The 24,760-nt window shown below is 45.4% G+C and overlaps 1 protein-coding gene across 3 annotated transcripts in view; it reads right to left on the bottom strand.

Moving 5' to 3' along the window:
* The window catches only part of HOMER2 (homer scaffold protein 2), a 124,564-nt gene that overhangs the window by 29,883 nt on the left and 69,921 nt on the right, over positions 1-24,760 (bottom strand). For all 3 annotated transcript variants that reach the window (XM_043489404.1, XM_043489403.1, XM_043489402.1), the window contains exon 2: positions 6,481-6,637. Coding sequence is in view for 1 of the 3 variants with exons in the window: in XM_043489402.1 (XP_043345337.1) it covers positions 6,481-6,637 (157 nt within the window). In the remaining 2 variants the exon portion in view is untranslated. The remainder of the gene's footprint in view (positions 1-6,480; positions 6,638-24,760) is intronic.

Here is a 24,760-nt window from a genome sequence, read left to right as displayed (position 1 = left end):
AGAACACGGTGCTCTCACTCATGCAACAAGCACTCACTGAATATTCACCGTGTGCCTGGGATCCTGTTGGCCAAAGGTACAAAAAGGAAGGAGTCAAGAGTCCTGGCTTTGGGACTTCCCTGGTGGTCCAGTGGCTAAGGCTCTGCACTTTCACTGCAGGCAATCAGGGTTCAATCCCTAGTGAGGGGAACAAGATTCCACGTGCCTTGCAGTGTGGCCAAAAAAGAGAAAAAAAAAGATTAAAGCATAACCTTTAATGTGGACTTCCGACCCCTATGCCTACTCCTTTCTTTTTCTGTGAATTCTCTCTGAAACTTTCATGGAGGAAAAAAAGAGACTCCTTGGTAAAGACTCAATTCCTGCAGAGCCCTGAAATCAACTTTTCAGGAAATGCATAGAACACGTGCCATTAAGAGGTACTTGGAAGAAGCAAAAAGCTAAGTGCCTCCAGTCTCCTGTCTGGCTCCAGATTTTAGAGGAGGCTGCTTGTCGCAAAATGTGAGGCAGGTCCCCTGGATTCCTTTTCAAGGCAAGTTTTCCTCAATCCAAGGAGAGAGAAGCTGGAAGGACTTAGAAATTTTCCACAAGAGGCTGGGAGTGACTTATAACAATTAAAAGACCTGGTGCCTGCTTCCAGAAAAGGTATCAATAGACTATTTTAAAAAACATTAAAAAAATATTTTGGCCATGGTGCATGGCATGTGGGATCTTAGTTCCCTGACCAGGGATCAAAACCGTGCACCCTACATTTAGAAGCATAGAGTCTTAACCACTGGACCACCAGGGAAATCCTGTCAATAGATGCTTTTATTCTTTTTTATTTTAAACCACAGTCAGGGAAAAAAAGAAACCAACATTCACTGAAATCCTACTATGTGTTGAGAACCTTTCCTATGTTTGCTCCCTTAATAGAAAGTGGTCTACATTGATTCAAAAGAGGAAACTATAATGTGAGAGTTGGACCATAAAGAAGGCTGAGCACCCAAGAATTGATGTTTTTAAATTGTGGTGCTGGAGAGGACTCTTGAGAGTCCCTTGGACTGCAAGGAGATCATATAAGTCAATCCTATAGTAAATCAACTCTGAATATTCATTCGAAGGACTGATGCTGAAGCGGAGGCTCCAATACTTTGGTCACCTGATGTGAAGAGCCAACTCATTGGAAAAGACCCTGATGCTGGGAAAGATTGAGGGCAAGAGGAAAAGGGGGTGACAGAGGATGAGATGGTTGGATGGCACCATTGACTCAATGGACATGAGCTTGAGCAAACTCTGGGAGATAGTGAAAGACAGGGGAGCCTGGCATGCTGTGGTCCATGGGGTTGCAAAGAGTCGGACATGACTTAGTGACTGAACAACAACAACAATCTTAATAATGAGTGGTGAAGGGGACCCTGACTGTGTTCTTGAAAGCAATTTCCATTCCTAGAAGAAAACACCAAACAAGTCAGGGTTTCAGGGCTTGTATCTTCTGAACCTTGGCGATCAGGCAGAACACAGCAGGTGCTGCTAAATATTTCTAGACTGGATGACCTCTATCGTCTCTTCCGATACAGGCTTCTGTGATCCTATAAATAACTGAGAACCAAGGGCAGGAGAGCCATCCAGAGCCCCTGGGAGAAACACCTGCTCCAGGCAGATCCTGTCTACGGGTGCAGGCAATTTCTCATAAGGATGGCAATGATTAACGCTGTCTGCAAAGAGTGCCAACAGCACAATGAAATCAAGCGCTGCGATGGCTCAATTAACAAATGCTCTGGGAACGGAGTTCCTCTATAATGGAGTTGGCGGTTTTGCGCAGAAACTTGCCATCACTCACACAGCTGTTGGTTGTGGCTGTGGGTGATATGATGGCTCGTATCAGGGCTCTGGGAAGCTGGGAGGTGGGAGGTAGCCTCACATGGCTCCCATCTGTCCACGCACAGGGCCGACCTGGGGTGACATGCTGAGGTTTCCGCCCTGGCTCCGTCTTGGTGGTGACCCTCCTCTTGTTCTCCTGTGGACGTGGCACACCTCCAGCAGGCCTGACCCCATCCCCCACCCACGTCTATGGCATCACCCACTCTAGCTTGGTGCTGGGACCCCACAGGTAAGCTAGGCCTGCTCCTCCAAGAGCACAGTCTTCTGGCAGCCCTCCCTCCCCAGAAATGGTTCCACAGAGACTCCAGGCAACGCTGGAACTATGTATTCCCACCCACATATGCCTTGAGGGGCAGCTGTGACTGAGGTGTGAAACACACTCCCTGGAAGAAGCAAGCACCATAGTGTTTCAGGAAGGAGGAGATACAGGCCTGACCACAGGTTTCTCCTATGATGAGCAGCACCCACGGCTCTCAGGGGAAGGAGAGGGTCTCCTGGCAGCCTTCCCCAAGGATAGCACAGCGGGTGTTGGGACAGGGCAGAGGGGCCGCTGTACCCGCTGCGAACAACAGCCGTGACAGCTGCTGCTGCACCTCCTCCCCTCATGGGGAGCCCTGCTCTGCAGGCTGCCCATGGTAGGCTCCGCGGCTGTGGCCTTTGCTCACCACAACCTCAGAGTCCTGTCCACACCGGCAGCCTGTCCCTGAAGCATATGTACTCCTTCATCTGGGAGGGGTGGAGCAGGCTTCCCCTCCAGCCCGCAGCAGCGGAGGGACAGCTGGCCCAGCAGCATCAAGCACAAGACCTGATATGGCCAGGCCAGGAGAGAGAGGCAGGACAGGAGGCCCAAGGTCAGAGCTGCAGCCCGTGGGCCAAGACACAGCCCCTGAGGCTCCAAGCACCTGACCATCTGTCATCTCAGTTCAGATGACACTTGGAAGCAAAGGCCTAAAACAAAGTGGAGTTGTCCCGACGTGGTGGGACACAGAGATGGGGAGCCGGAAGCAGGAGTGGGCTGCAGAGGGGCAGTGGACGAGAGTGGCACGACCCTGGCTCAGGTCAGCATACTGTGCCTGGCTCCAGTCCCCGGGAAGAAAGGAGATCCATCTGGATCACTGGGGCAGGGCGGAGGCTGGGGCTGTGGAGCTAAGGAATTCAGCCACGGGTGGGGAGGAGGAAGGTGCAGAAGACTGGGTGGTGGCCATCGCCATGCTGGGTCCTTCTCCATGTCTCACCTGATGTGTGGAGCAGCTGGAGGCACAAGAGCTGACCTAGAACTGGCCTAGCAGCTCCAGGAAAAGTCCGGCAGGGCTGAGGAGGCCTGGGGATTCCTGTCTGGTATCCTGTGCTCCAGTTCTCAGGACGCTCGTCCCCTACCCTCAGCCCCAAGTGCCATTCACAGTTCCTGAACAACTAAGGCCGGCCCCTCCCACTACCCGGACCTTCTGCTCCATCACAGGACTCTCCCTTTTGCAGAACAAGGCCCAGTCACAGTGCATGTGCCCTGCTGCTTAGGCAGAAGCTCTAGGTGGGCCCCTGGAACTCCAGATGGTCAGGCATCATAGGAGGGGTGGCTGGAGATCCTTGGGCTCCAGTGCTAGATTCCAGGGGCACCCCACAGCCTGAGTTCCCCATTCTCACTTTCTTTTTGGCTGCACTGTGTCTTAGCTGTGGCACTCGGGATCTTCGATCTTCACTGGGGCACGTGAAGAGGGGATCTCCATTAGTTCCATGACCAGGGATCAAACTCAGGAGTGTTCAGTGCAGCATCCTAGCCACTGGACCATGAGGGAAGTGCCCCCTTTCCCACTTTTTAAGTGACTCCTAACTTGATGGAGGCCCCACATTGAGCCTGAACCAGCTCTGTCCTGTAGTGGGGGCCCTCCACCCATCCGATTGCCCGAAGCTGGCTCCGACCTCACCACTGTCACAGCTTCAGGAGCTGGAGAGCTGTGCGCCGCAGTGGCTGACACACTGACACATTACTCAGAGCCCAGCTAATAGGACTAAAACACTTTCTCTAGGAAAGTCATTTGATCTGTATTTAAGCCCACTCTATCCTTGGATAACTCAGCTGACAAAAGTGCAAACCCATCTCAAGGGAGGGAGGATGAACTGACAGGATCTACAGATAAAAGAAAGCAAGACAGCTTGACTCACCACCCTGAGCAGAACATCCTGGCAAGAGTCTATGGGATTCCAGTCCAAAAGCACAGAGAAGGAAAGTGGTAACACAACGGCATTATCACCATGTTTCCCAGAGGAAAAAAAAATAATAAAAGCACCTTCCAGATCCTCAATCATCAGACACAAGGTGCCTACCTACTATGCGCCAGGCACTTGCACACTCCCTGAGTGCTCACCAGATCCCTGCCACACCTGATCACCCAGCTTGCAGGGGGAAGTGTGCCCTAACTTAGAGAGCTGGGAGCTGGTATCTGAGGACCTGGGCACAGGCAGCAGCCTGTCAAGCCTCAACAGCAGCGTGAACTCAGCCAGTCACGGCCTGTCTTTGACTTTAGCCGTAAAATAGGAGTAAGGGCTGTGGCAACCTGAAGGAAGAGAGAGGATTGCGAGGCCAAGCTCCTCTATCTGCAACCTCAGCAATGCTGACAGTACAAAGGAGGCCTTTAGAGAACTTAAGCTGAAGGGAGAATTTGCCTGAAGACGGGAGCCTCATCAAAAGATCTGGGGCACCACGAGCTCTCACACCGTTCCTGGGGGGCCCTCAATGGAGGCTTCCTGTGCCTCCTGCTCCGTGGTCGTGGGGGTCACTGAGGGAGGAGCCCACAGCCAGGCCCCATTCTGCCAACCAGCCCGCACCCAAAACTTCCCTGCTTCCAACTGCCTAGGAGCACTGACCAGACACACTGTAGGCAGGAGGAGGCCAGTCAGAAGGCTACTGCAACAGTCTGAGCAAGACTGTACCAGGACAAGAGTTATGGCCTTGAAATCTAGAACGAGGCATAAACGTGAGACCGACTTTCATTTGATCAACTAAAAGGGAACTGACTCTGTGCTTTTCCATTTGCTTTCTTTTTAAAAATATTTTCTGGCAACAAATGACTGGGAAATGAAAATGGAGAGGTGGTTTAGAGGACAAATAAGGGTATTCAGCTTCAGATACACTGAGTTTCTGGTGACAGCAGATAATCCATGTGAAAATGTCCATCAGGATGAACACAGATTAAAGACACAGAAGAAATTATGAAGCATCGAGTCTAGCTTTTTTCTTTTGTAAACTTGATGATATGTCTATTGATAACCCTTCTTTATTCTGCTCCCATAATAATATGGCAAAATACTGAGGAAGGGATTTCCCTGGGGGCCCACTGGCTAAGACTCTGAGCTCCCAACATAAGAGGCTTGGGCTCAATCACTGGTCAGGGAACTAGAACCTAAATGCCACAACTAAGACCTGGTACAGTGAAATAAATAAATAAATAAATATCTTTTAAAATATTGAGGAAGAGAGCAGAATAATGAAAACACCAGGAAAAAAATATTTCAAGAAATACTCCAAAACCACTTAATAAAATTCAACTCCCATGGCTAATAACACCAAAACCAAACAGGATCTAATACCTAAGGCTGGCGAGGATGCAATAAACTGGCATTCTCATACATGCTGGAGGACAGAACTCTTTGGAAAGCCACTTGGCAATAATCATATCAAGAGCCATAAAGTGTTAATATCTTGACCTATAACATTACTTCCAGGAATCTCTTCTAAGGAATTATACAAAAGAAAGCAATAGGCATGGGACTTCCGTGGTGGTCCAGTGGCTAAGACTCAATGCTCCCAATACAGGGGGCCCGGGTTTGATCCCTGGTCAGGGAACTAGATCCCATGGCTGCAATGAAGAGTTCACATGCAGAAACTAAGACCCGGAGCAGCCAAATTATTTATTTATTTAAAAAAGCAATAAGCACGATGAACAAACAGGGTTATCTATTTCATGAAGATGCTCATCATCTATAATAGTGAAAAAACTGAAAGCTACTTCAGTATCTAACCATAATGGGAGAGATTAAGGACATTATAGGTCCTTGGTAGAATTATCAAAATGGCATTAAAATGCTACTTATGAAGACAATGTGCTAACAAGGAAATCTATTCTTTTAAATGTCATACAGAATGAAGTAAGTCAGAAAGAGAAAAACAAATATCATATATTAATGCATATATGTGGAATCTAGAAAAATGGTACAGATGAACTTATCTGCAGGGCACAAATAGAGACACAGGTAGAGAGATGTATGGACACCAAGAGGGGAGAGGCGGGGTGGCATGAATTGGGAGACTGGGATTGACACACACATATTACTATGTATAAAATACAGAACCTTCTGTACAGCACAGGGGGAAAAAGAAGGTACAATCTGTCTGTAAGATATATTACTGGAGAAGGGAAAGGCTACCCACTCCAGTATTCTTGCCTGGAGAATTTCACAGGCAGAGGAGCCTGGCGGCTACAGCCCACTGGGGTCACAAAGAGTTGGATATGTTTGCAGCACATACAGTAAGTGAACCTTAAAAATGTATCATATTGCTTTTGATGAAAAATAAGTGACTGGGAAGGTTCAAGGGAAGGTTCAAATGAGCCGGTGAAATGGTACCTTGGCTCCATCCACACTGATGATCCGATAGCTGTTTCTTGTGACATCGTAGAAGTAGGAGACGGTGACAGCTTGCTTGCTTGCAGGCACCCAGTTCTTCTTGGTGCTGGGGTCGATCTGGAAGACATGTGCTCGGGTGGTGAAGATGGGCTGTTCTCTGCAAGAGGAGAGACGGGCCCATGAGTGGAAGGAACATGGCTTCATGTATAATTTATGATTTCTAAGCCACCTAAGATTTTAATCATTTATGGGGAAAGATGCATATGCATGAGAACAATGAAAACAAGAAAAGGGAAGAGACGAGGAAAAAAACAGACACCTGAGGAGAGGTTACTGAAACCCAACACCCTGAGGCTGAGGGGCAATTGGCTTAATGGGCAATTTGCTTAAAAGGCAACTCCAGGTGCAGTGTTTTCGCATCCCGGTCAAGGGTCCTGCTCTTTTTCTGATATCCTCTTAGCAGTTTTTAGGGCTTTGCAACAAATGTATTGGCAGGTATGGATTCTGCAACAGTTTTAAGATTTTACAAACCATTTGTGACTTCATACTATATTTCTATGGGCTTCCCAGGTGGCTCAGTGGTAAAGAATCCATCTGCCAAGCAAGAGACGCGGGTTCAATCCCTGGGTTGGGAAGATCCCCTGGAGGGGCAGATGGCAGCCCACTCCAGTATTCTTGCCTGGAAAATCCCATGGACAGAGGAGCCTGGTGGGCTACAGTCCATGTAATTGTGTCCCCTACAGTTATGGGGACACGACTTAGCAACTAAGCAACAACAACTTATTTCTACTAAATACTTCTCATATTTGCAGCATTTTATGAACAATGCATTCATTCATAATTGACTGAGCCTTAAAGTTTTATGTTTCCAACTTACAAATCTTTGGGTTTTATGCAGTATTCATCAAATCTCTTTTGCTATTCTTGTCTCTGCATTGTTGCTTTTTCACTCACACGCCTGTAAACTCTTAATGTGATTATTAACCAAATTAGCACAGTGTCTATGTTTCTATTAAGTGAGGAATTAATTAGATCTTGACAATAGCATTAATAAGGCAGATGAATAAAAATTATAATGGATTTCTCTGCATTTCATATTTTAAGGTGTCTGCTTCACAAAGTAGCACAAAATAAATCACAGACTCATTACAAAATATAATTTCTTAAAATATAATTATTTTTGAAGAAAGGTAATTCAGGTTAACTGGCTGGAAAATCCTTTCCAAATAAGACAAGATGGGGGTGGGGGGAAGCCACCACACCAGGAAGTAAAAATAATCCTCTCATTCATAAAATGCTATCGATTTAGTAAGCACTTATGAGAGACAAAAAATTAAATCAAAATTAGAAAAATTAATTTTTTCAATCCTCACAATTCAAAGAGATGACGTAAAAGAATGGGACACCCAAGTGGAAAGTGAAGATAAAATCAAAAGGAAAAAGTGAATTTTAAGTGCTCTGGTCACTGAAAGGAGTGGTTTTAGGTAAAGTCGTCTCTGAAGCCGTCCTGACTAAACAAGGCTCATTACTGGAAAGGAAACCCTTTCTTAAGAGAGAAACTGTATCCTAGAAAAGCAATTTACTAGACATTTGCACCCCACGCAAGAGATACTGAGTAACACCACGAATACCAGCATTAGCCATCAACTGTGACTGTAGATAATGCAGAAACTTCCTCATGACTATTTCTCTGAATGAATAAAAGCCAAGGGCACACTCTTCCTGCTACTTCAATGCAGCTGTTTCTAGAGTTCAGCTTTCCAGAAGGGACAGCACTCAGCACTCCTAGCCCCCCGAAACCTTCCCCTGTAGGTCCCAGGAGCAGGTTAAGAGCCTCCGGGGTGGGGATCATAAGGACGCTTGTCTTCCTGCCACGGTGACCAGGTTCACCCACCCACTCAGTCCCAAACTGACAGCTTCTGTCCACAGGCTGACAGCTGTGGAAGCAAAGGAATATTCTCACTGTAGTGTTCTGCATCTGTCGTTGAGAGGGGGACCAGCCGTTGGGGAGCATGTGTGTGCCCGTGAATACCAGCCCGCCTAATCAATCCACACGGGAAAGCCTTGCATCTGTATACTCGGTGCCATGTTTTGCTAACCATCCAAGTACAACACCAGAAAGGAAAACACTTGCTCACCTGGAGTTCTTCTGTATGTTTAAGAGGAGGGAGCGACTGAAAGGGCAGGAATACAGAAAATCTTTTTAAAAGGATCGAATTACACAAGGTATACAAATACCAAATCATTGTTGTCTACTGAAACTAACAATGTTACATGTCAATTATACCTCAATTTAAAAAAGAGAATTAAGCTAACATCTCTGCTTCCTCTACACAGAGCACTAACAAGCTGGGCAGGGACCCACCGTCAGGCAGGAGCCCTCCCAGGGGAGGGGGTCAGGCTTTCCCTTGTGTCCTCCACACTAGGGAAGATGGATTGGGTCTGGGTTTAGCACCCTCAGACTAGTGTTTCCTAAATCTCTGATAGGAATTAGCTGTGGCACTCAGTAAAAATACAAGTTCCTGGGCCCCAACTTAGCCCCATAGGAACCTGGCTGTGCAGGGAAGGGGCCTTCATAGTTCTATCTTTTAAATTAATTAATTTTTGGTTGTGGGTCTTTGTTGCTGCACATGGGCTTTTCTCAAGTTGCAGCGAGCAGGGGCTACTCTCCAGTTTCCATGCATGGGCTTCTCGTTGTGGCGGTTTCTCTTGTTGTGGAGCACGGGCTCTAGAGTCAGGGATCAGTGGTTGTGGCGGAGCACTGGCTTAGTTGCCCCATGGCATGTGGCATCTTCCAGGACGAGGGATTGAACCCACATTCCCTGCATTGGAAGGCAGATTCTTTTTTTTTTTTTTTTTCACTGATTAAGGAATTTTTATTAAAGCAAGAATTTTATAATCCAAATTACGTTTCCTTGCTCAGTTATCAATTCTGTTACTTAAAACAGAAGTGACATTCTGAGCAAGGAAGGCAGATTCTTAACCGCTGGATAACCAGGGAAGTCCTAGCTCTATTTTTTAACAAGAGCTCTAGGTGATTTTTATCCTTAGGAAGCTCGCAGTAGGCATTATCGGATGATCTAGAAACAATGGTAGAAGTGGCCACTACAGCCAGCACCTCTCCTCCAGAATGACAAAAACAACTCTGAAACACCCTCCCACAGCTTGAAGAGGACAACAGAGGGGCCAAGAACAGGATCTTTGGTTGCAAAGGATGGGATAGGGGCATGGAGAGGCGGAGGTGCTCTGGTCAGAACAGAGGGCAGTCTCTGGCGGTCAAGCTGTGACCTTCTGAGAGTGACTGAACAACAACCAACCAGAGATGCAGGGATGTTGGGAAGGCACGGTGGGAAGGCCCTGGTCTCCACGGTCAGGCCTCTGCCGGGGAAGCTCTGTTTCGGTGCAGAGGGAGCACGGTGACCCGGGAAGGGAGCTGCAGGGAGACCCACTGACCCTATTCTGAGGGTGGGCCCCAAAGGAGTTGCCACGGCTCTTCAAAGACCTGCGATCTCGGGCCTGGGGACCTGGGCTAGACAGGGCCAGTGTGGCACAGCTTTGAGCCCAGGAAACTACCCACAGTACTGAGATTTCTACATGAATAGTGTTTGGCTGCTGGGGGAGTTCTGTTTTATTTTCCTAAAATTAAAAAAACTAATGGTATTTAGGGACTTCCCTGGTGGTCCAGTGGCTAAGACTCTGTGCTGCCAATGCAGGGCACCCAGGATCTATCCCTGGTCAGGGAGCTAGATCCCACATGCCTCAACTAAGACCTGGCACAGACAAATAAATAAATAAATAAAAGTTATATTTTTTTAAGGTATAAGAAAAAATCTAATGGTATTTAAAGAAAAAGAAGAAAAAGACAGGATGGAAAGAAAAGTCAGGTTAATATTTAGCTGGTATACATATACAACATATATGTTCTCATTCAACCCTTTGGACAGAGCTGTGAATGGGTAACATTCTCTACATAGAAAAGTGAAGGTAGGGACTTCCCTGGAGGTCCAGTGGCTAAGACTCTGTGTTCCTACTGCAGGCAACCTGGGTTTTATCCCTGGTCACTGAACTAGATCCCACAGGCCACAACTAAGACCCAATAAAGTCAAATAAATACTTAAAAGAAAAAAAAAATGAAATTGAGAGTTGCAGGATGATTTCAGGCAACATGGACAGCAAACCTTTACATCTTCATCGGCAAAATCAGAGTACAAACCTCACCACAAAATCCAGAAAAGCAGACCCCAACTCTGAAAGAGCACCGTGCCCTACCAGAGAAAGTAAGAGCTGGAATTAGGACACAGAAGTCAGTTCCTGTAAGTGTGCAAATCAGTATAAATAGAAAAACTCAAAGGAAACACAACTGTCCATGCCAGAAGGCCACCTTTCCTTCCCAGCAGGGAAACGCCGAAGAGTGTCTATCAGAGAACAGAAACTACCTTCATACCCAATTTTATTCTCCTTTCTTTGGTGTTTGATGCTTAGGGAGTATATTTGAAATATACTCCCATTCCTTCTTCAGTGCTTTAAATAGAAAGCAGATGTTTCCAGATGGCAAACCGTTCCTTTAGGCAGACAATATAACCTACTGTTCCCTTGCACAGTCTTTTTAGAGCTGAATAAACACCAATTGCTGCTCATTGAACACATTTGGGAACCTGACAGTAATTGTCCCCAAGAATAATTAGACACTGCGAAACATATGTATGTTTGGAATATGAAAACTGCTCGGCAGAAAGGCCACTCCTGCAATGAACGATTTCTGGCTCCATGCGAAATGATTCTGCAAAGAATTGGCATGACTACTTTGTGCAGAAAAAAAAAGTAAAATGATATTTTATTACAATCTTTCACTTGCAATGCTCACTAGGCTTTTCCTGATATGAACTTGTAAAACCTCATGATTCTTATTATTCTGACTTCTGTCTGATGTGAATGAAAACAAACCATTCAGTCATTATCTTACAGCCCTTTAAACATGTTCCAAAGTCTCCTAGGATGCCCTCATTAGTTTATCTCCCTCGGGTCTTAGATCCTTGTGCACATCATTCACATAGCTCCAAGAGAAGTGTTCAGCCCAAACCTCGATGTGTGTGGCACTGTCCACCCAGCTTCGAGGACCCTCCCTGGCTCCGTGCCCCACAGGACCAGCTCCAGAGGCATCAGAGCGATCCACGGGTGCTGAGCACCTGGCCGTGCCCCTCACCAGACAGGCTCTGTGCTTTTCTGCTAGCACCTCCAAACCAAAGCACCTGCATTTTCACAGGACCATGCACGTGCCCTTCACTGGGGCTACAACATCCTCCCCCTTGACTGGCCTTCCACTAGTACTTTGAGTCCTACTATAGCATATTTTTTTTTAAAGTTTTTTTTAACTTAAAAAAATATTTATTTATTTTTGGTTGTGCTGGGTCTTCACTGCTGTGCTGGCTTTCTCTAGCTGGGGCGAGCAGGGGCTTCTCTTTGCGACAGTGCGTAGGCTTCTCACTGTGGTGACTTTTCTTGTTGGGGCTCGGTAGTTGTGGTGCACGGGCTTTAGTTGTTCACCAGCATGTGGGATCTTATGGGACCAGGGATCTGAATCTGTTTCCCCTGCCTTGGCGGGCAGATTCTTAACCACTGGATAACCAGGGAAGTCCCCACGACAACATCATGAGACATCTAACTTGTGCTCTGAGGATACAGGCCCTGGACTGAGCACCTGGCATGTGGGAACAGAAGCATGTCTCACCAAGCTCTCCAGCCTTGATCTACGTCTAGGCCAACAGGCTCCTGCTGGCAGGGTCACGTCCCCAAGCCTAGGAAAAAGATCTGGTGGAAAAAGGAAATAATGGACCAAAGGTTCTAGCACATTCTTTCATAAAAAGAACCTACCAAGCTGACGAGTATCTTGTAATTCTACTTTCATACAAAATCCCCATAATAAAGTTATCATTATTTGCAGATAACAGGATCACACATCTGGAACACCCCAAAAAATCAACTGAAAAAGTGACTATGAATAATAAAATCCAGTGAGGTGACTAAGTATAAAATTACCAAAGAAAAATAAAATCAATAGCCTTTCCAGATAGACAATATAATAGATTTTAAAAGATCCCATTTAGGACTTCCCTGGTGGTCCAGTAGTTAAGATTCACCTTCCAATGTAGGGAGTGCAGGTTCCATCCCTGGTCAGGGAACCAGGATCCCACATGCTGAATGGTATGGCCAAAAAATAAAAATAAATAAAAGATTCCATTTACAGTAGCAGTCAAAAAGATCCAATTTCTAGGAATCTATTTTAGAAGTAAGCCAGATATGTTCTGAAAAAACAAAGATAACTTCTCAGGCAAACAAAAAAAAAAACCTTAATAAGTAAGACATCCTGTTCTTACAAGGAAAAAGTCAATATGAAGATGTCAATTACCCCTAAATTATATATACATCTTAAAAATGCCAGTATCAACAGAATTATTTTTAGAACTAGACAGAGTTATTCATGTGGAAGACTTAATATGAGAGGATAGCCAAGAAAATTCTGAAGATGAAGAGCAACGAGGAGGTTTAGCCATAATTTAGCCAGATATTGAAATATATTACTATACGGTTCCAGCAAATGAAATAAGAGGTATGAGCAAATAAACAGACAGACTAATGGAACAGAACAGAATCTAGAAACAGAAGTCCAGGGAATTAAGTATACAATGCAGGCAGTACTACCCATCAGTGGGGACATGGAAATCATTCCCTAAACCCTCCGAGAACAACAGAGCGGCCCCTCCCCGGAGAAAACTTGCACCTGGACCGGCCTTAGCCAGAATCCGTCTCCTTGCCCGGTCTGAGCCCCTTCAAATGGGTCACAGCAGACCCATTCTGTTAAAGGGATTTCCACCTGCCCCCAAACTGCCCAGATTAACAAACCTGATAAATGAGAGTGATCACATAGGTCACATTTGTCACAAAACTTCCTACTCCACTGACTGGGGATCCCCTTTTCGGGTCACATTTACATCAGGGAACAGAATGAGGCAAGCATCCTGATGAATGCTGACAGGCTTCCATGATGACACTAGCTTTACGGTAGAGGGTTTGACAGTTTCTCAGGAGCTCTCAGCCCACATCCTCCTGTGGGTCTCCTGTGATGTGGGTCTGACAGAGTTCTGGGGCTGGTTCGCAGGCTGAGGGCTGCCCGGGAGGGCCCACAGGTCCCTACCCTGTGCTCTGGGAAAGGCTCTGCACCATCCGAAAGGGGTGGTTGATCCAGAGCAGTGGGAGAGGATCCCAATCATCGGGAGGGGGAGAGGCAGAATCTCAGAAAAGCAAATCTATGATGGAAGGCGAATATCTGCATGGGGGGAGCGGAGCTTCTCTGAAGGATGCTGGATAGGTAAACATATGATGGGAGGATGAGACCAAGGACAGGATCAAGGGAGAAAATAAAACAAAACTCACCAACAACACTGCAATACCAGGACTTCCCCAGTATTCCAGCGGTTAAGACTCCACCCTCCCCAGGAATACTCACTCAGAGGACGGTCTTGTGGACACAGTGGGGAAAGGATAGGGTGAGATGAGCTGAGAGAGCAGCACTGACATATATACGCTACCGTGTGTAAGACAGGTAGCTGGTGGGAAGCTGCTGCAAAGCTCAGGGTTCTCTGACGATCTAAAGGGGTAGGAAGGGGTAGGGGTGGGAGGGAGGTCTAAGAGGAAGGGGACATATGTGTACATATGGCTGATTCATGGTGCTATACAGCAGAAACTAACACAACATTGTAATTATCCTCCAGTTTTTTTAAAGAAAGACCCAATTCTCAAGATACTTTTTATTTAAAATGTCAACTATCACAACCATTGCAGAATAAATAAAGACCTTAGAGTCACACACTCATACACGCACATACACAAAAGACTCTGCCCTCCCAATGCAGGGGGCCCAGTTCGATCCCTGGTTGGGGAACTAGACCCCATATGCCACAACCAAGACCCGGCAAAGTCAAACAAATAAATACTTAAAACAAAAAAACCAGAAACACTACAATCCCATCTTGTGTTTAAATGGCATCCTTCTACTCCTGCATAGAAACCCCTCTCCCTCCTCCAAACCCTGCCTCTAACCCAGCCCAGAACCCAGGAAATCATCGGGGTTTAGCATGTGAGGGGGACATGACTCTGCAGATGTGACAGGTGTGCTCAGAGACTGGCAAGTGCCACTCAGGGGTACAGGAAGGGGAGGCAAGAGACGAGGCCCTGAGGGTGGGCTGAAGTCAGGGGAACACTGAATGACCCACTAAGGAAATCGGTTTTTCTCTTAGGGGCCACCATCTCCAACTGTGCTCCATGGCCAATTTATGTCAAAGCTATTTTCTCTTCCAAATACATTCCAAGAAATATATATGTAGGAAAAATGTTAAATGCACTTGGATAGTTGTTCTCACAGTTATGGGATATCATCGTTTAGAGATTGTGTTCTCCACCCAAGGCTTCAGAGAAATCACCAACGCCTATCTTTTGAGCCTCACACACGTGTGTGAGCTGCACTTATAAAGCAGCCGCTGCACCAACAGGCACCTTCTATGCATGATATTTCATCTGTGAAAGGCATCTTATTTTCAGGATTTCAACATATATTTGTGATGTATTCTATATGCGGCATATTGAACAGTTACACTAAAGAACTCACTCCCCTGGAATCTATGGTGAAAGATGGGAGTTTTAAACCTCAAAGCAGAGTTTTATGACTCACGTGCTGTGAACCCCAAAGGCCAGGAATCAGAAAACATCCAAGGGATGATTTCTAAAAAGCCAGGTGGCGAGCTGCCAAGCCATAATGATTAATGATTCCTGGGACAGCTAATTCAAGACAGTGCAAAACACTGCCCAAGAAGCAGTCGGCGTTGTTCCTTGTGCTGTAACGTGTCTGTGCATGGAGGTTTTCCTGTTACATTAGATGAAAACAAAATACAGAAGGCTTCATGCCATGTCTGTTTTGAAGACATGACTCGTCAACATCATTCCTAATACTAAGCAGATAATATTTTCTTACAGGACTGGACAAATAATGTTCTCAATTTTAAGTGTTGAGGGCTTTTGTATTCATCTATAGTAAACATAAAATGGGGAGAATGGGGAGTGACTAATAATACTAAGTTCTGGGTTTCTTGGAGGAGGAAAAATGTTCTAGAGTAAGATGGTGTTGATGATTGTACAAGCTCTGAACATAGGGTAAAAAACAATGAATTGTATATTTTATATAAGTAAACTGTATGGTGTATAAATTACAGCTCAGTAAAGCTGTTTTTGTTTGTTTGTTAGTAAGATCAAGTGTGGAAAAGGATAAGAGAGAAAAAAGACCCACATTTTCTGGCTTGGGCAGTTGAGAGGAAATATGAGTACTGAACAGAGGACCTTGTTTATGAACCCTCTAGAAGAGATGTTAGAAGGCAACTGGGACCCCTACTTTGAGTGACTTCAAGGTTAGGAGACTAGACTGTGAAACCCACTGCAACAGTTGAATAAAAATCAGGGGTGGGGGACGTCCCTGGTGGTCCAGTGGCTAAGACTCCATGCTCCCAATGCAGGGACCCTGGGTTTGATCCCTGGTCGGGGAACTAGATCCCACATGCCACAACTAAAGATCCTGCATGCCACAAGGAAGACTGAAGATCCTGCATGTGTCACAACTAAAGACATGGAGCAGCCAAATATATAAATAAATTAAAAAAAATAATCACAGGTAAATGAAACCACCCAGGGAGAGAGGAGAAAATGGACCACCCAGCTGAGAGGCACCCAAGACAGGGGCAGGAAGGGGAGCCATCCTCAGAGTGGAAGGACCGGGCAGGAATACAGCAGGGGGGCAGGGAAGAGCATTGGAGCAGGGTCCTGCAGGCTGACTGAGCTTTGCAAAAATCCACTTGGTTCCACATCATCCTGAGAGCCCAACACATAACAGTCCAACCTTTATCAGGAAACGAAAACAGAGTGATGGGCATTTGAAATATATACTGAAATGACTTGACAGTGCCCATTTTGTGTCAAGAACAAAACAGGGTTTGGGTTTGTTTTTTTTTACTGTATGTTTTTAATTGGATATAATTGTTGTACAATTGGTTTCTCCTGTACAGCTATGTGAGTCAGCTCTATGTATACATATGACCTCTCCCTCTTGGACCGTCCTCCCACTCACCCCCCATCCCACACCTCTAGATCCTCACAGAGCACTGGGCTGAGCTCCCTGAGTTATACATCAATTTCCCACTAGCTATCTATTTTACACATGATAGTGTGTGTATATCAACACTACTCTTTCAATTTGTCCCACCCTCACCTTCCCCCTCTGTGTCCACAAGACCATGCTCTACGCCTGTGTCTCTATTCCTGCCCTGCAAATAAGCTCATCAGCACTATCTTTCTAGATTCTAGATTCTGTGTGTATAATATATGATATGTGCTTTTCTCTTTCTGACTTACTTCACTCTGTATAATAGGATCTAGGTTCACCCACCTCACTACAACTGACTCAAATCCATTCCTTTTTATGGGTTGGGTTTTAATTCTAGCTCCTTTCATGGCTCTGTCTACCTGTCAGAGACACAGCTTGAGAGGAGGAGGGCTGCTTCTCTTCATTAAAAATAAGGGGATAATCGTAAAAATAAATGAAAAAAAATAAAAATAAATAAAAAATAAAATAAAAAAAGAATAAGGGGAAAATCGGTTCAGGAACAGCACATGCACCCAAGAAGGACCTGATCACCTGTATGACCTTGGTCAAGTCACTTCCCTTGACCTTAACAGAAGCCCAGTCTGCTCTCAGATTAAATGTGATAATGTCTGCAAAGCACTTTTTTGTTAGTAATAGCAGCCTGTTAAAGGAATATTGTGATACATTAATTACAGGCGTGAGACATCACTGTGGGGAAGATAATCCCGTTCTCCACCTTTAATAGCTCCACACCACCAAAGAGAACTAACGCGTTCTCCCTGTTATTATCGGCAAATTAAACAGAAAAGAGTCTTCAAAAAGAATACCTGTGTACTTTCATAATTAACAAAAATTTTTTCATAGCTTAAAAAATTTGTTTCTAAGCCTTTGTTTTTGTTGTTTAGTCAATAGTTGTGTCTAACTCTTTGTGACCCCCTTGACTGCAGCACACCAGGCTCCCGTGTCCTTCACCACCTCCGGGAGTTTGCTCAGAGTCATGTCCATCGGAGTCTTGATGCCATCTAACCATCTCATCCTCTGTCACCCCCTTCTCCTCCTGCCCTTGTTCTTTCCCAGCATCTGGGTCTTTTCCAGTGTTGGCTCTTTGCATCAGGTGGCCAAAGTATTGGAGCTTCAGCATGAGTCCTTCCAATGAACGTTCAGGGTTCATTTCCTCCTGGGACTTGTTTTTTCCTCTCCTGGCAAAGTGTACTATGGCAAACTGGTTTTGCGTTCTTTTTTTTCTTCTGGGTTCCCCAGGCAGCAGAAACAGGGATCCTGGTGCCACCTCTAGAAGCCATGTGTGTGTGCTAAGTCACTTTAGTCATGTCCGACTGTGTGACTCTATGGCCTGTAGCCTGCCAGACTCCTCTATCCATGGGATTCTCCAGGCAAGAATAGTGGAGTGGGTTGCCATTTCCTTCTCCAGGTGTTCTTCCCAACCCAGGGGTCGAACCCAAGTCTCTTACCTCTCCTGCACTGGCAGGCACATTCTTTACTGCTAGCACCATCTGGGAAGCCAACCCTGGTTAAATATACCCCTTACCACTCTGAATTTGGGTTCAGGGGGGAAAGTTCTTTTTGTTTTCCTAGGAACCTCTTGTTTAAAATTAGACTCACACGGTGTGAACAGGTTGGTAACTTGCCAAGTCAACTGCAAAAGTGTAAAATACAAAACCAAAGGTGCAGACATACCTCAAAAGAGCATTTGTGTTGTATTCATTACACTATCTGCCTGTCTCTCAGACTAGTAGATATTTCATGTGGGTACTACAATAAAACGTTATCTACAAAAGGTAGGTGGCAAGGATAGAGCTGCCAGATTTGCCACACGCACACATACACACACACAAATACAGAACTGGCAAAACTTTAATTTTATGGATATTTTCAAATTATTTTTATTGAGCTGTAAAATCAGATAACAAAACTCATCCTGTACAGTTCAGGGACTTCCCTGGTTAAGACTCTGTGCTCCCAATGTAGGGGATCTGGGTTCAATCCCTGGTCAGGGAACGAGATCCTGCATGATGCAGCTAAGACCTGGTGCAGCCAAATAAATTTTTTTTTTTTGAAGTATACAGTTCTGTGCTTTGTAGTTATTCAGAGAATTGTACAACCATCACCACGATTTAATTTCAGAGCATTTTCATCACCCCTAAACCCCATGCTCATTAGCAATCACTCCCATTCTTCCCTCCTTTAGCCCCAGGCAACCCTGATCTACCTTCCATCTCTATGGATTTGCCTGTTCTAGATATTTCATATACATAGAATCACAATATGTGGCTTTCTGTGTGTCTGGCTTTTTTCACTGAGCACAAGGTCTTCAAGGTTTATCCATGATGTAGCATGTATCAGTACTCCATTCCTTTCTATGGCTGAGCTATTAGTCCACTGTATGGATACACTACATTCTGTCTCTCCATTCATCAGCTGATGGACATTTGTACTGTATCCATCTTTTGGCTGTTATAAATAATGCTGCTCTGACTCTCTGTGTGCTAGATTTATGTGGACCTGTTTTCTTGGCTCTTGGGGTTTATACCTAGGCGTGGAATAGTCATATGGTCATATGGTGACTCTATGTGTAACTTTTTCAGGAACTGCCAGGCTTATTTCCAAAGAGGCTGCACCATTCTGTCCCCTCACCAGTGCTGGATGAGTGTTCCAATGTGCTGCATCCTTGCCAGTGTCTGTTACTGTCGTTTTTATTACAGCCCTCTCAGTGGGCATGCAATGGAGAGTAATGGATACTTAGCATATCTCCAGGGGAACAGTGGTGCACCTGACTGAAGGTGACCTACTCCCCAGGCAGACACAATGCGTGCCCACTCTGGGCCTCCATTGTCTTTCCTGGGTCACTGCTGTCCCAGGGAGGAACCCACCTCATGCTAGGCTGCCTGTTTTACCGACTCTTTTCTTTCTTTCTTCCTATTGATCAATTGATAGATTGATTGATTGATCACACCATGCAGACTGCAGGATCTTAGTTCTCCAACGAGGGACTGAACCCACGCCCCCTGCAGTGGAAGCACAGAGTCTTAACCACTTGGACCACCAGGGAAGTCCTTCTCAGGGTCTTTTATTAACAGGAGGATTTTTTTTTAATGTTTTCAGAAATACTGAAAACACAGAAAATGGGGGGTTTAGAAAGGGGCAAGAAAGGAGTTCAGTAAATACCAAAGCAAATGGTTTTTTAACAGAAGGTAACCTTGAGATATACAAGCAAACCTGCAGATTTGGTGGGTGGGCCATATTTCAAAGACTAGGAAGATGCTCTACGGGGCTCTGCCGTGCTCCACATGTGTGGAGTGGCCTGGGCAGAGCTGAAGCTCAGCACCCTTGTGGCTGGGGGAGAGGTGGTCACAGAAGTGCCTTGTGCCTCAGGAGCATGTCCACAGTTCTTACTTTGCTTCCAGGCCACCGTGACCATCTCATAGAGGCTTGAGTTACAAGAAGAGAGCACTAGATCCTTCCAACATTTCTTGCATGACGCTGGAAGCCCCCTGGCCTCTCCTGGCCAGTGGTACCTGCTGGTAGAGATGGAGCGCCTGATCTGGTACCGACAGCCCAAGGAACCCCACCTTCCTGCCTGCCTTGTCTCAGTCCCTGTTCTTGCTTCTGTGGTTTCACCCGAATAGCAGCCCTCTCTCTGGGTACCTACCTTAAAGCTGCAGAAGCCACTGCTTGGAAGAGTAAACTATTAACACCACAGGCGGATGGCGATCACACAGCCAAGCTCTGCACGCCTTAGGAAATTGTTCTCATCACACTCTGCTTGGACCCTTTTCTCTGGACTCCTAGGTCCAGGCTCCGTGTACAGTAGGATCCCTCAGCCTGCAGAGCCTCTCGTGCCACCTCTTTTGGTCACTTATTCAAAAACTGTGCTGGGATTGTGTGTAGCAGTTTGGCAGTTACTCAAAAAGTTAAACACAATTACTGTATGATCTGGCTATTCAATTTTTAGGTATATACCACAAAAGAACTGAAATTCAAGGCTCAAATAAATACTTATCCATTAATCTTCATAGCAGCATTATGCACAATGGCCAAAAGACAGAAACAACTCAAATGTCCACCAACAGGTGAATGGATAAACAGAATGTGTTACACACATATAATGAAATGTACTATTCAGACATTAAAAGGAATGGAATTTTGACATATACTACAATACAGATGAAAACTGAAAATTATGATGCTGTGAAATAAGCCAGACACAAAAGGATAAATACTGTATGATTCCACATATGGGAATCAAACAGTCAAAGGCAGAGACTGAGAGTAGAATGGTGATTCCAGGGGTTGAGGGCAGGAGAGAATGAGTGTTACTGCTTAATGAGTTCAGAGCCTCTGTTTGGGTGAATGAAAAAGTTCTGGAGACAGGCGGCAGTGACAGGTACACAACACGGTGAATGGTCTACATGCTGATGAATCGTGAAAACACTTAGAAGTGGTTCAAGTGCTAAACTTACATTCTATATATTTTCCAACAACAGTAGCAGAGTGTGCTGCTGAAATGGGAGGGAAGAGGGCAGGGCACAATCTTTAAAAGAATGACCTGGCCACAGGACATGACAAAGACTGGTGAGAACCAACTGGATCCAAGATGGCAGAAGAGTCAACTTTCGGTGGACCCTGAGCCTCATCACGCTCACCATAACACACCAGCATAAGCTAGGTGACACGCCCACCAGCTCCATGACAGTTCTGAGGTCAGCCATCAAAGACCAAAACGTGGGCACTGGCCCAATCCCTAGAAATCCTCACCCCTTCCCCAAAATAACTGGAATAATCCTCCCACACGTTAGCCTATGAAATGATCCAGCCCATAAAAACTAACTGCGTCATATTTCAGGGCCTCTTGCCTTCTGAGATGGCCCATACTCTGCCTGTGGAATGTGTCTCTAAATAAATCCAATTCTTACTATCACTTTGTCTCCTAATTATTTTGGGACGAGGCAAGAACCTTAAACTCACCGGGAACAGCTCCTAGGGAGTATTGATGGAGAGGGCCTAAGGTGGATGAAGCAGGAAAGGGCAACCTTGAAGAACAGCTCAAAGGAATGGGAGAGAAAACTGCAAATGGTGAGCACTGAAAAGGCAGGTGGAGCAGAGGTGGGCAAGTTGGGCAAAAGGGGGCAGCGAAGCCGGCCAGTACCAAGGCTGGGGGCGCAGAGCTTCATGCAGGGAGCTGTCTGGAGCCTCAAGCAGCTCTGACTATGCGGAGGACTGCAGTGCCGAGACACCCAGTGTCCACAGCACTTGACCACAAGCTGCACCTTCTCAGTAGAAAAAGAACTGTGAGATAAAACAGTGAGAAGCTTTCCAGTATCAAATTGCACAGACTAAAAAACAAAAAAAAAACCCCACTTTTCTGCTGAAAAAGTTGCGGAGATGGACGCGGTGATGGCTGCACACAATGTGAAAGCACCCAACGCCAGTGAGGTGCACACTTAAAAGTGGTCAAGGTGGTACATCATACGTTGTGTACATTTTACCGCAATAACAAAAAAGGTTAAAAAAATATCCAGCCTGCTAGAGTGGAACGCATCTGTCTCTTTTACACTACTAATGGGGTGTGACTTGAGAGAATGCTCTGGGAGGCAATTTATTATTGTGAATCAAAAGCCTTACAACTGCATTCTCCTGGGACTTCTAGTGGTCCAGGGATTAAGACTCTGTGCTTCCACTGTAGGCAGCACAGGTTTGAATCCTGGTCAGGGAACTAAGATCTCACATGCCGCGTGGTCCAGCCAAAAAATAAAAAACATGACTGTATTCTCTTAAAGCCAGCAACTGCACTTCTAGTAATCTATTCAAGGGCAATAAATGAGGATGTGCAAAGCATACAGGCAAATGGACAGTCACTGAAGAGCTGTTTATTACACACACACATACCCCTTGTAAATAATCTAAATGTTTCAAAGTGAGGGATTGTTTAAATCAAGTATAATAGACCCATCAAGACATACCATTCATCCTTTAAAAACTGTAGTATTTAGTAAGATGGAAAGGTGTTTTTTCTTTCTTTACCCATTGTGATATACTCTCAACTTCATTAAATTATAGTTCAATGACTTACATCCAGAAGCTACTGAATAAGGAGGCCAACAGGTGTTGCTGAGTCCAGTCTGTGTCCTCTATCCTTCTGAACAGAGCTAGCTAGACCCTGAAGGGCCCTGGTGTCACTCAAAACCTCTTTATTAGGAGAAAACAAAACAAAAAGAACTCAGATGTTCCAGAATTCTGACCAAAGCCAGCCAATACTAACACTATAGATGTTAATAAGAATATACAGTATTAAAGTGAAAAGAGATTACAGGAAAGCATCATTCTATGATCTCATTCTTATAAATGCATATACTAGTATATATATTAAGTTAGCAAACATCCACTCTGCAGTTCCATAGGAACACCCCAGGAACAAGACCCCCATGGCCTCTGCCTCAGAATCCAGGGCGCTCTGGACCTACCTGAGTGACCATGAAAGACCATGGAATGGTGACCACAGCGCCGGGGTTGTCTCCGGCAAGAGAGACACTAGGGTTACTGAATACATGCGAGGTAAAGACAGTGAGCCTTGCTACAACCTGAAATCGTGTCTGGGCAAGAGAGGCCAGTCACTTGCTTTCCAACCTAGAGGTCAAGTGTAGAACTGCCCAGACGAAATAAGACAGGTGTGACAGGACCCCAAACACCATGGTTGACAGAGGAGGAGGGATAGGTGATCTTAGAACTTCAGACAGGGACTTCCCTGGTGGTCAGCCAAAAAAAAAAAAAACTCTGACCAGCATGGTACTGGCAATTAATACTATATTGTATACTTACGATTTTGCAAAAAGAGTAGATCTTCTGTTAAGTGTTCTTATCACAAATACACAAATAATAAGCAAGAAGGCCATGAGGAAGCTTTTGAAGGAATGGGTGTCTTTACGGCATAGGCTGTGGTGATGGTTTCACAGGGTGTTCTTATCTCCAAACTCACTTAAGTTGTGCACATCAATTATGTACAGGCTTTGGTATGCTATCTCAGGTGGCTCAGTGGTAAAGAATCTGCCTGCCAATGCAGGAGACGCAGGTTCGATCCCTGGGTCAGGAAGATCCCCTGGAGGAGGAAATGGCAACCCACTCCAGTATTCTTGCCTGGGAAACCCCATGGACAGAGGAGCCTGGAGGACTACAGTCCATGGGGTTGCAAAGAGTTGGACGCAATTGAGCACTCAAGAGTATACCTCAATAAACTGTTTTTCCTTAAAAAGTTTAGATCACAAGGGAACAGAAATGACAGAGATCCCAAGGGGCCCTCTGAGCTTGGCTGGGTATTTCCAAACCACCAGCTGCCCCAGAAAGAGTCAGAACCCTTGGGTTTAGTGGTTGTTTGGGCTTGTTTCTAACTCACAGTTAATCCACCACCCTAGTGAACCAAGAAGTGTCACTTATTCATATCGTCCCTGTGGACCCCATTTATGGAAAGATTTTAACCTTCCAGGCAATATTCATAAAGAGTAATTTGTTTTCTCACTTCTTTATGGACTGAAGTCACATATAACTGCCAAAGAGCTTTCTAATCATCAGGATTTCACAAAGGCGCTCTCAAGAATTGTTAGGATTCCAGCCAAAAAGGAAAGTACATTAGTTACCTGCCCAAGGAGCCTAAAGCAGAACAACTGCCCTTTATCTTGGGGAAATAATGAAATAGCTGGAGCATGGTTCCTACCCTCCCAGGCCCCTGGGTGGGAATTGCTGGAGAGTTCTTTGCACCCAAGGACACTGCACGTGACACCAAAGACACAAGCAGGGAGGACATGTCCCCGTGGGGACAGCAACAAATCCCAGCACCAAGTAAGGGAGAAGTGACATGTTTAGTGTATTATTATGAGGCTGAAACACTGTGTGTCTTAAGAGAAGTAAATAATAATAAATCCATTGTTCTTAAGCCATAGTGAGTTCACTCTGACATGCACAAGTAATGCACCTCTCTCCTATGTGCACAATTGTGGTTGTTGTTCAGTTTGCTAAGTCATATCCAACTGTTTGTGACCCCATGGACTGTAGCACTACAGGCTTCTCTGTCCTTCACTATCTCACAGA

This window comes from Cervus canadensis, chromosome 17 (assembly GCF_019320065.1).
Source record: "Cervus canadensis isolate Bull #8, Minnesota chromosome 17, ASM1932006v1, whole genome shotgun sequence".
Lineage (NCBI taxonomy): Eukaryota > Metazoa > Chordata > Mammalia > Artiodactyla > Cervidae > Cervus > Cervus canadensis.
This window is presented reverse-complemented; position numbering and strand designations above follow the sequence as displayed.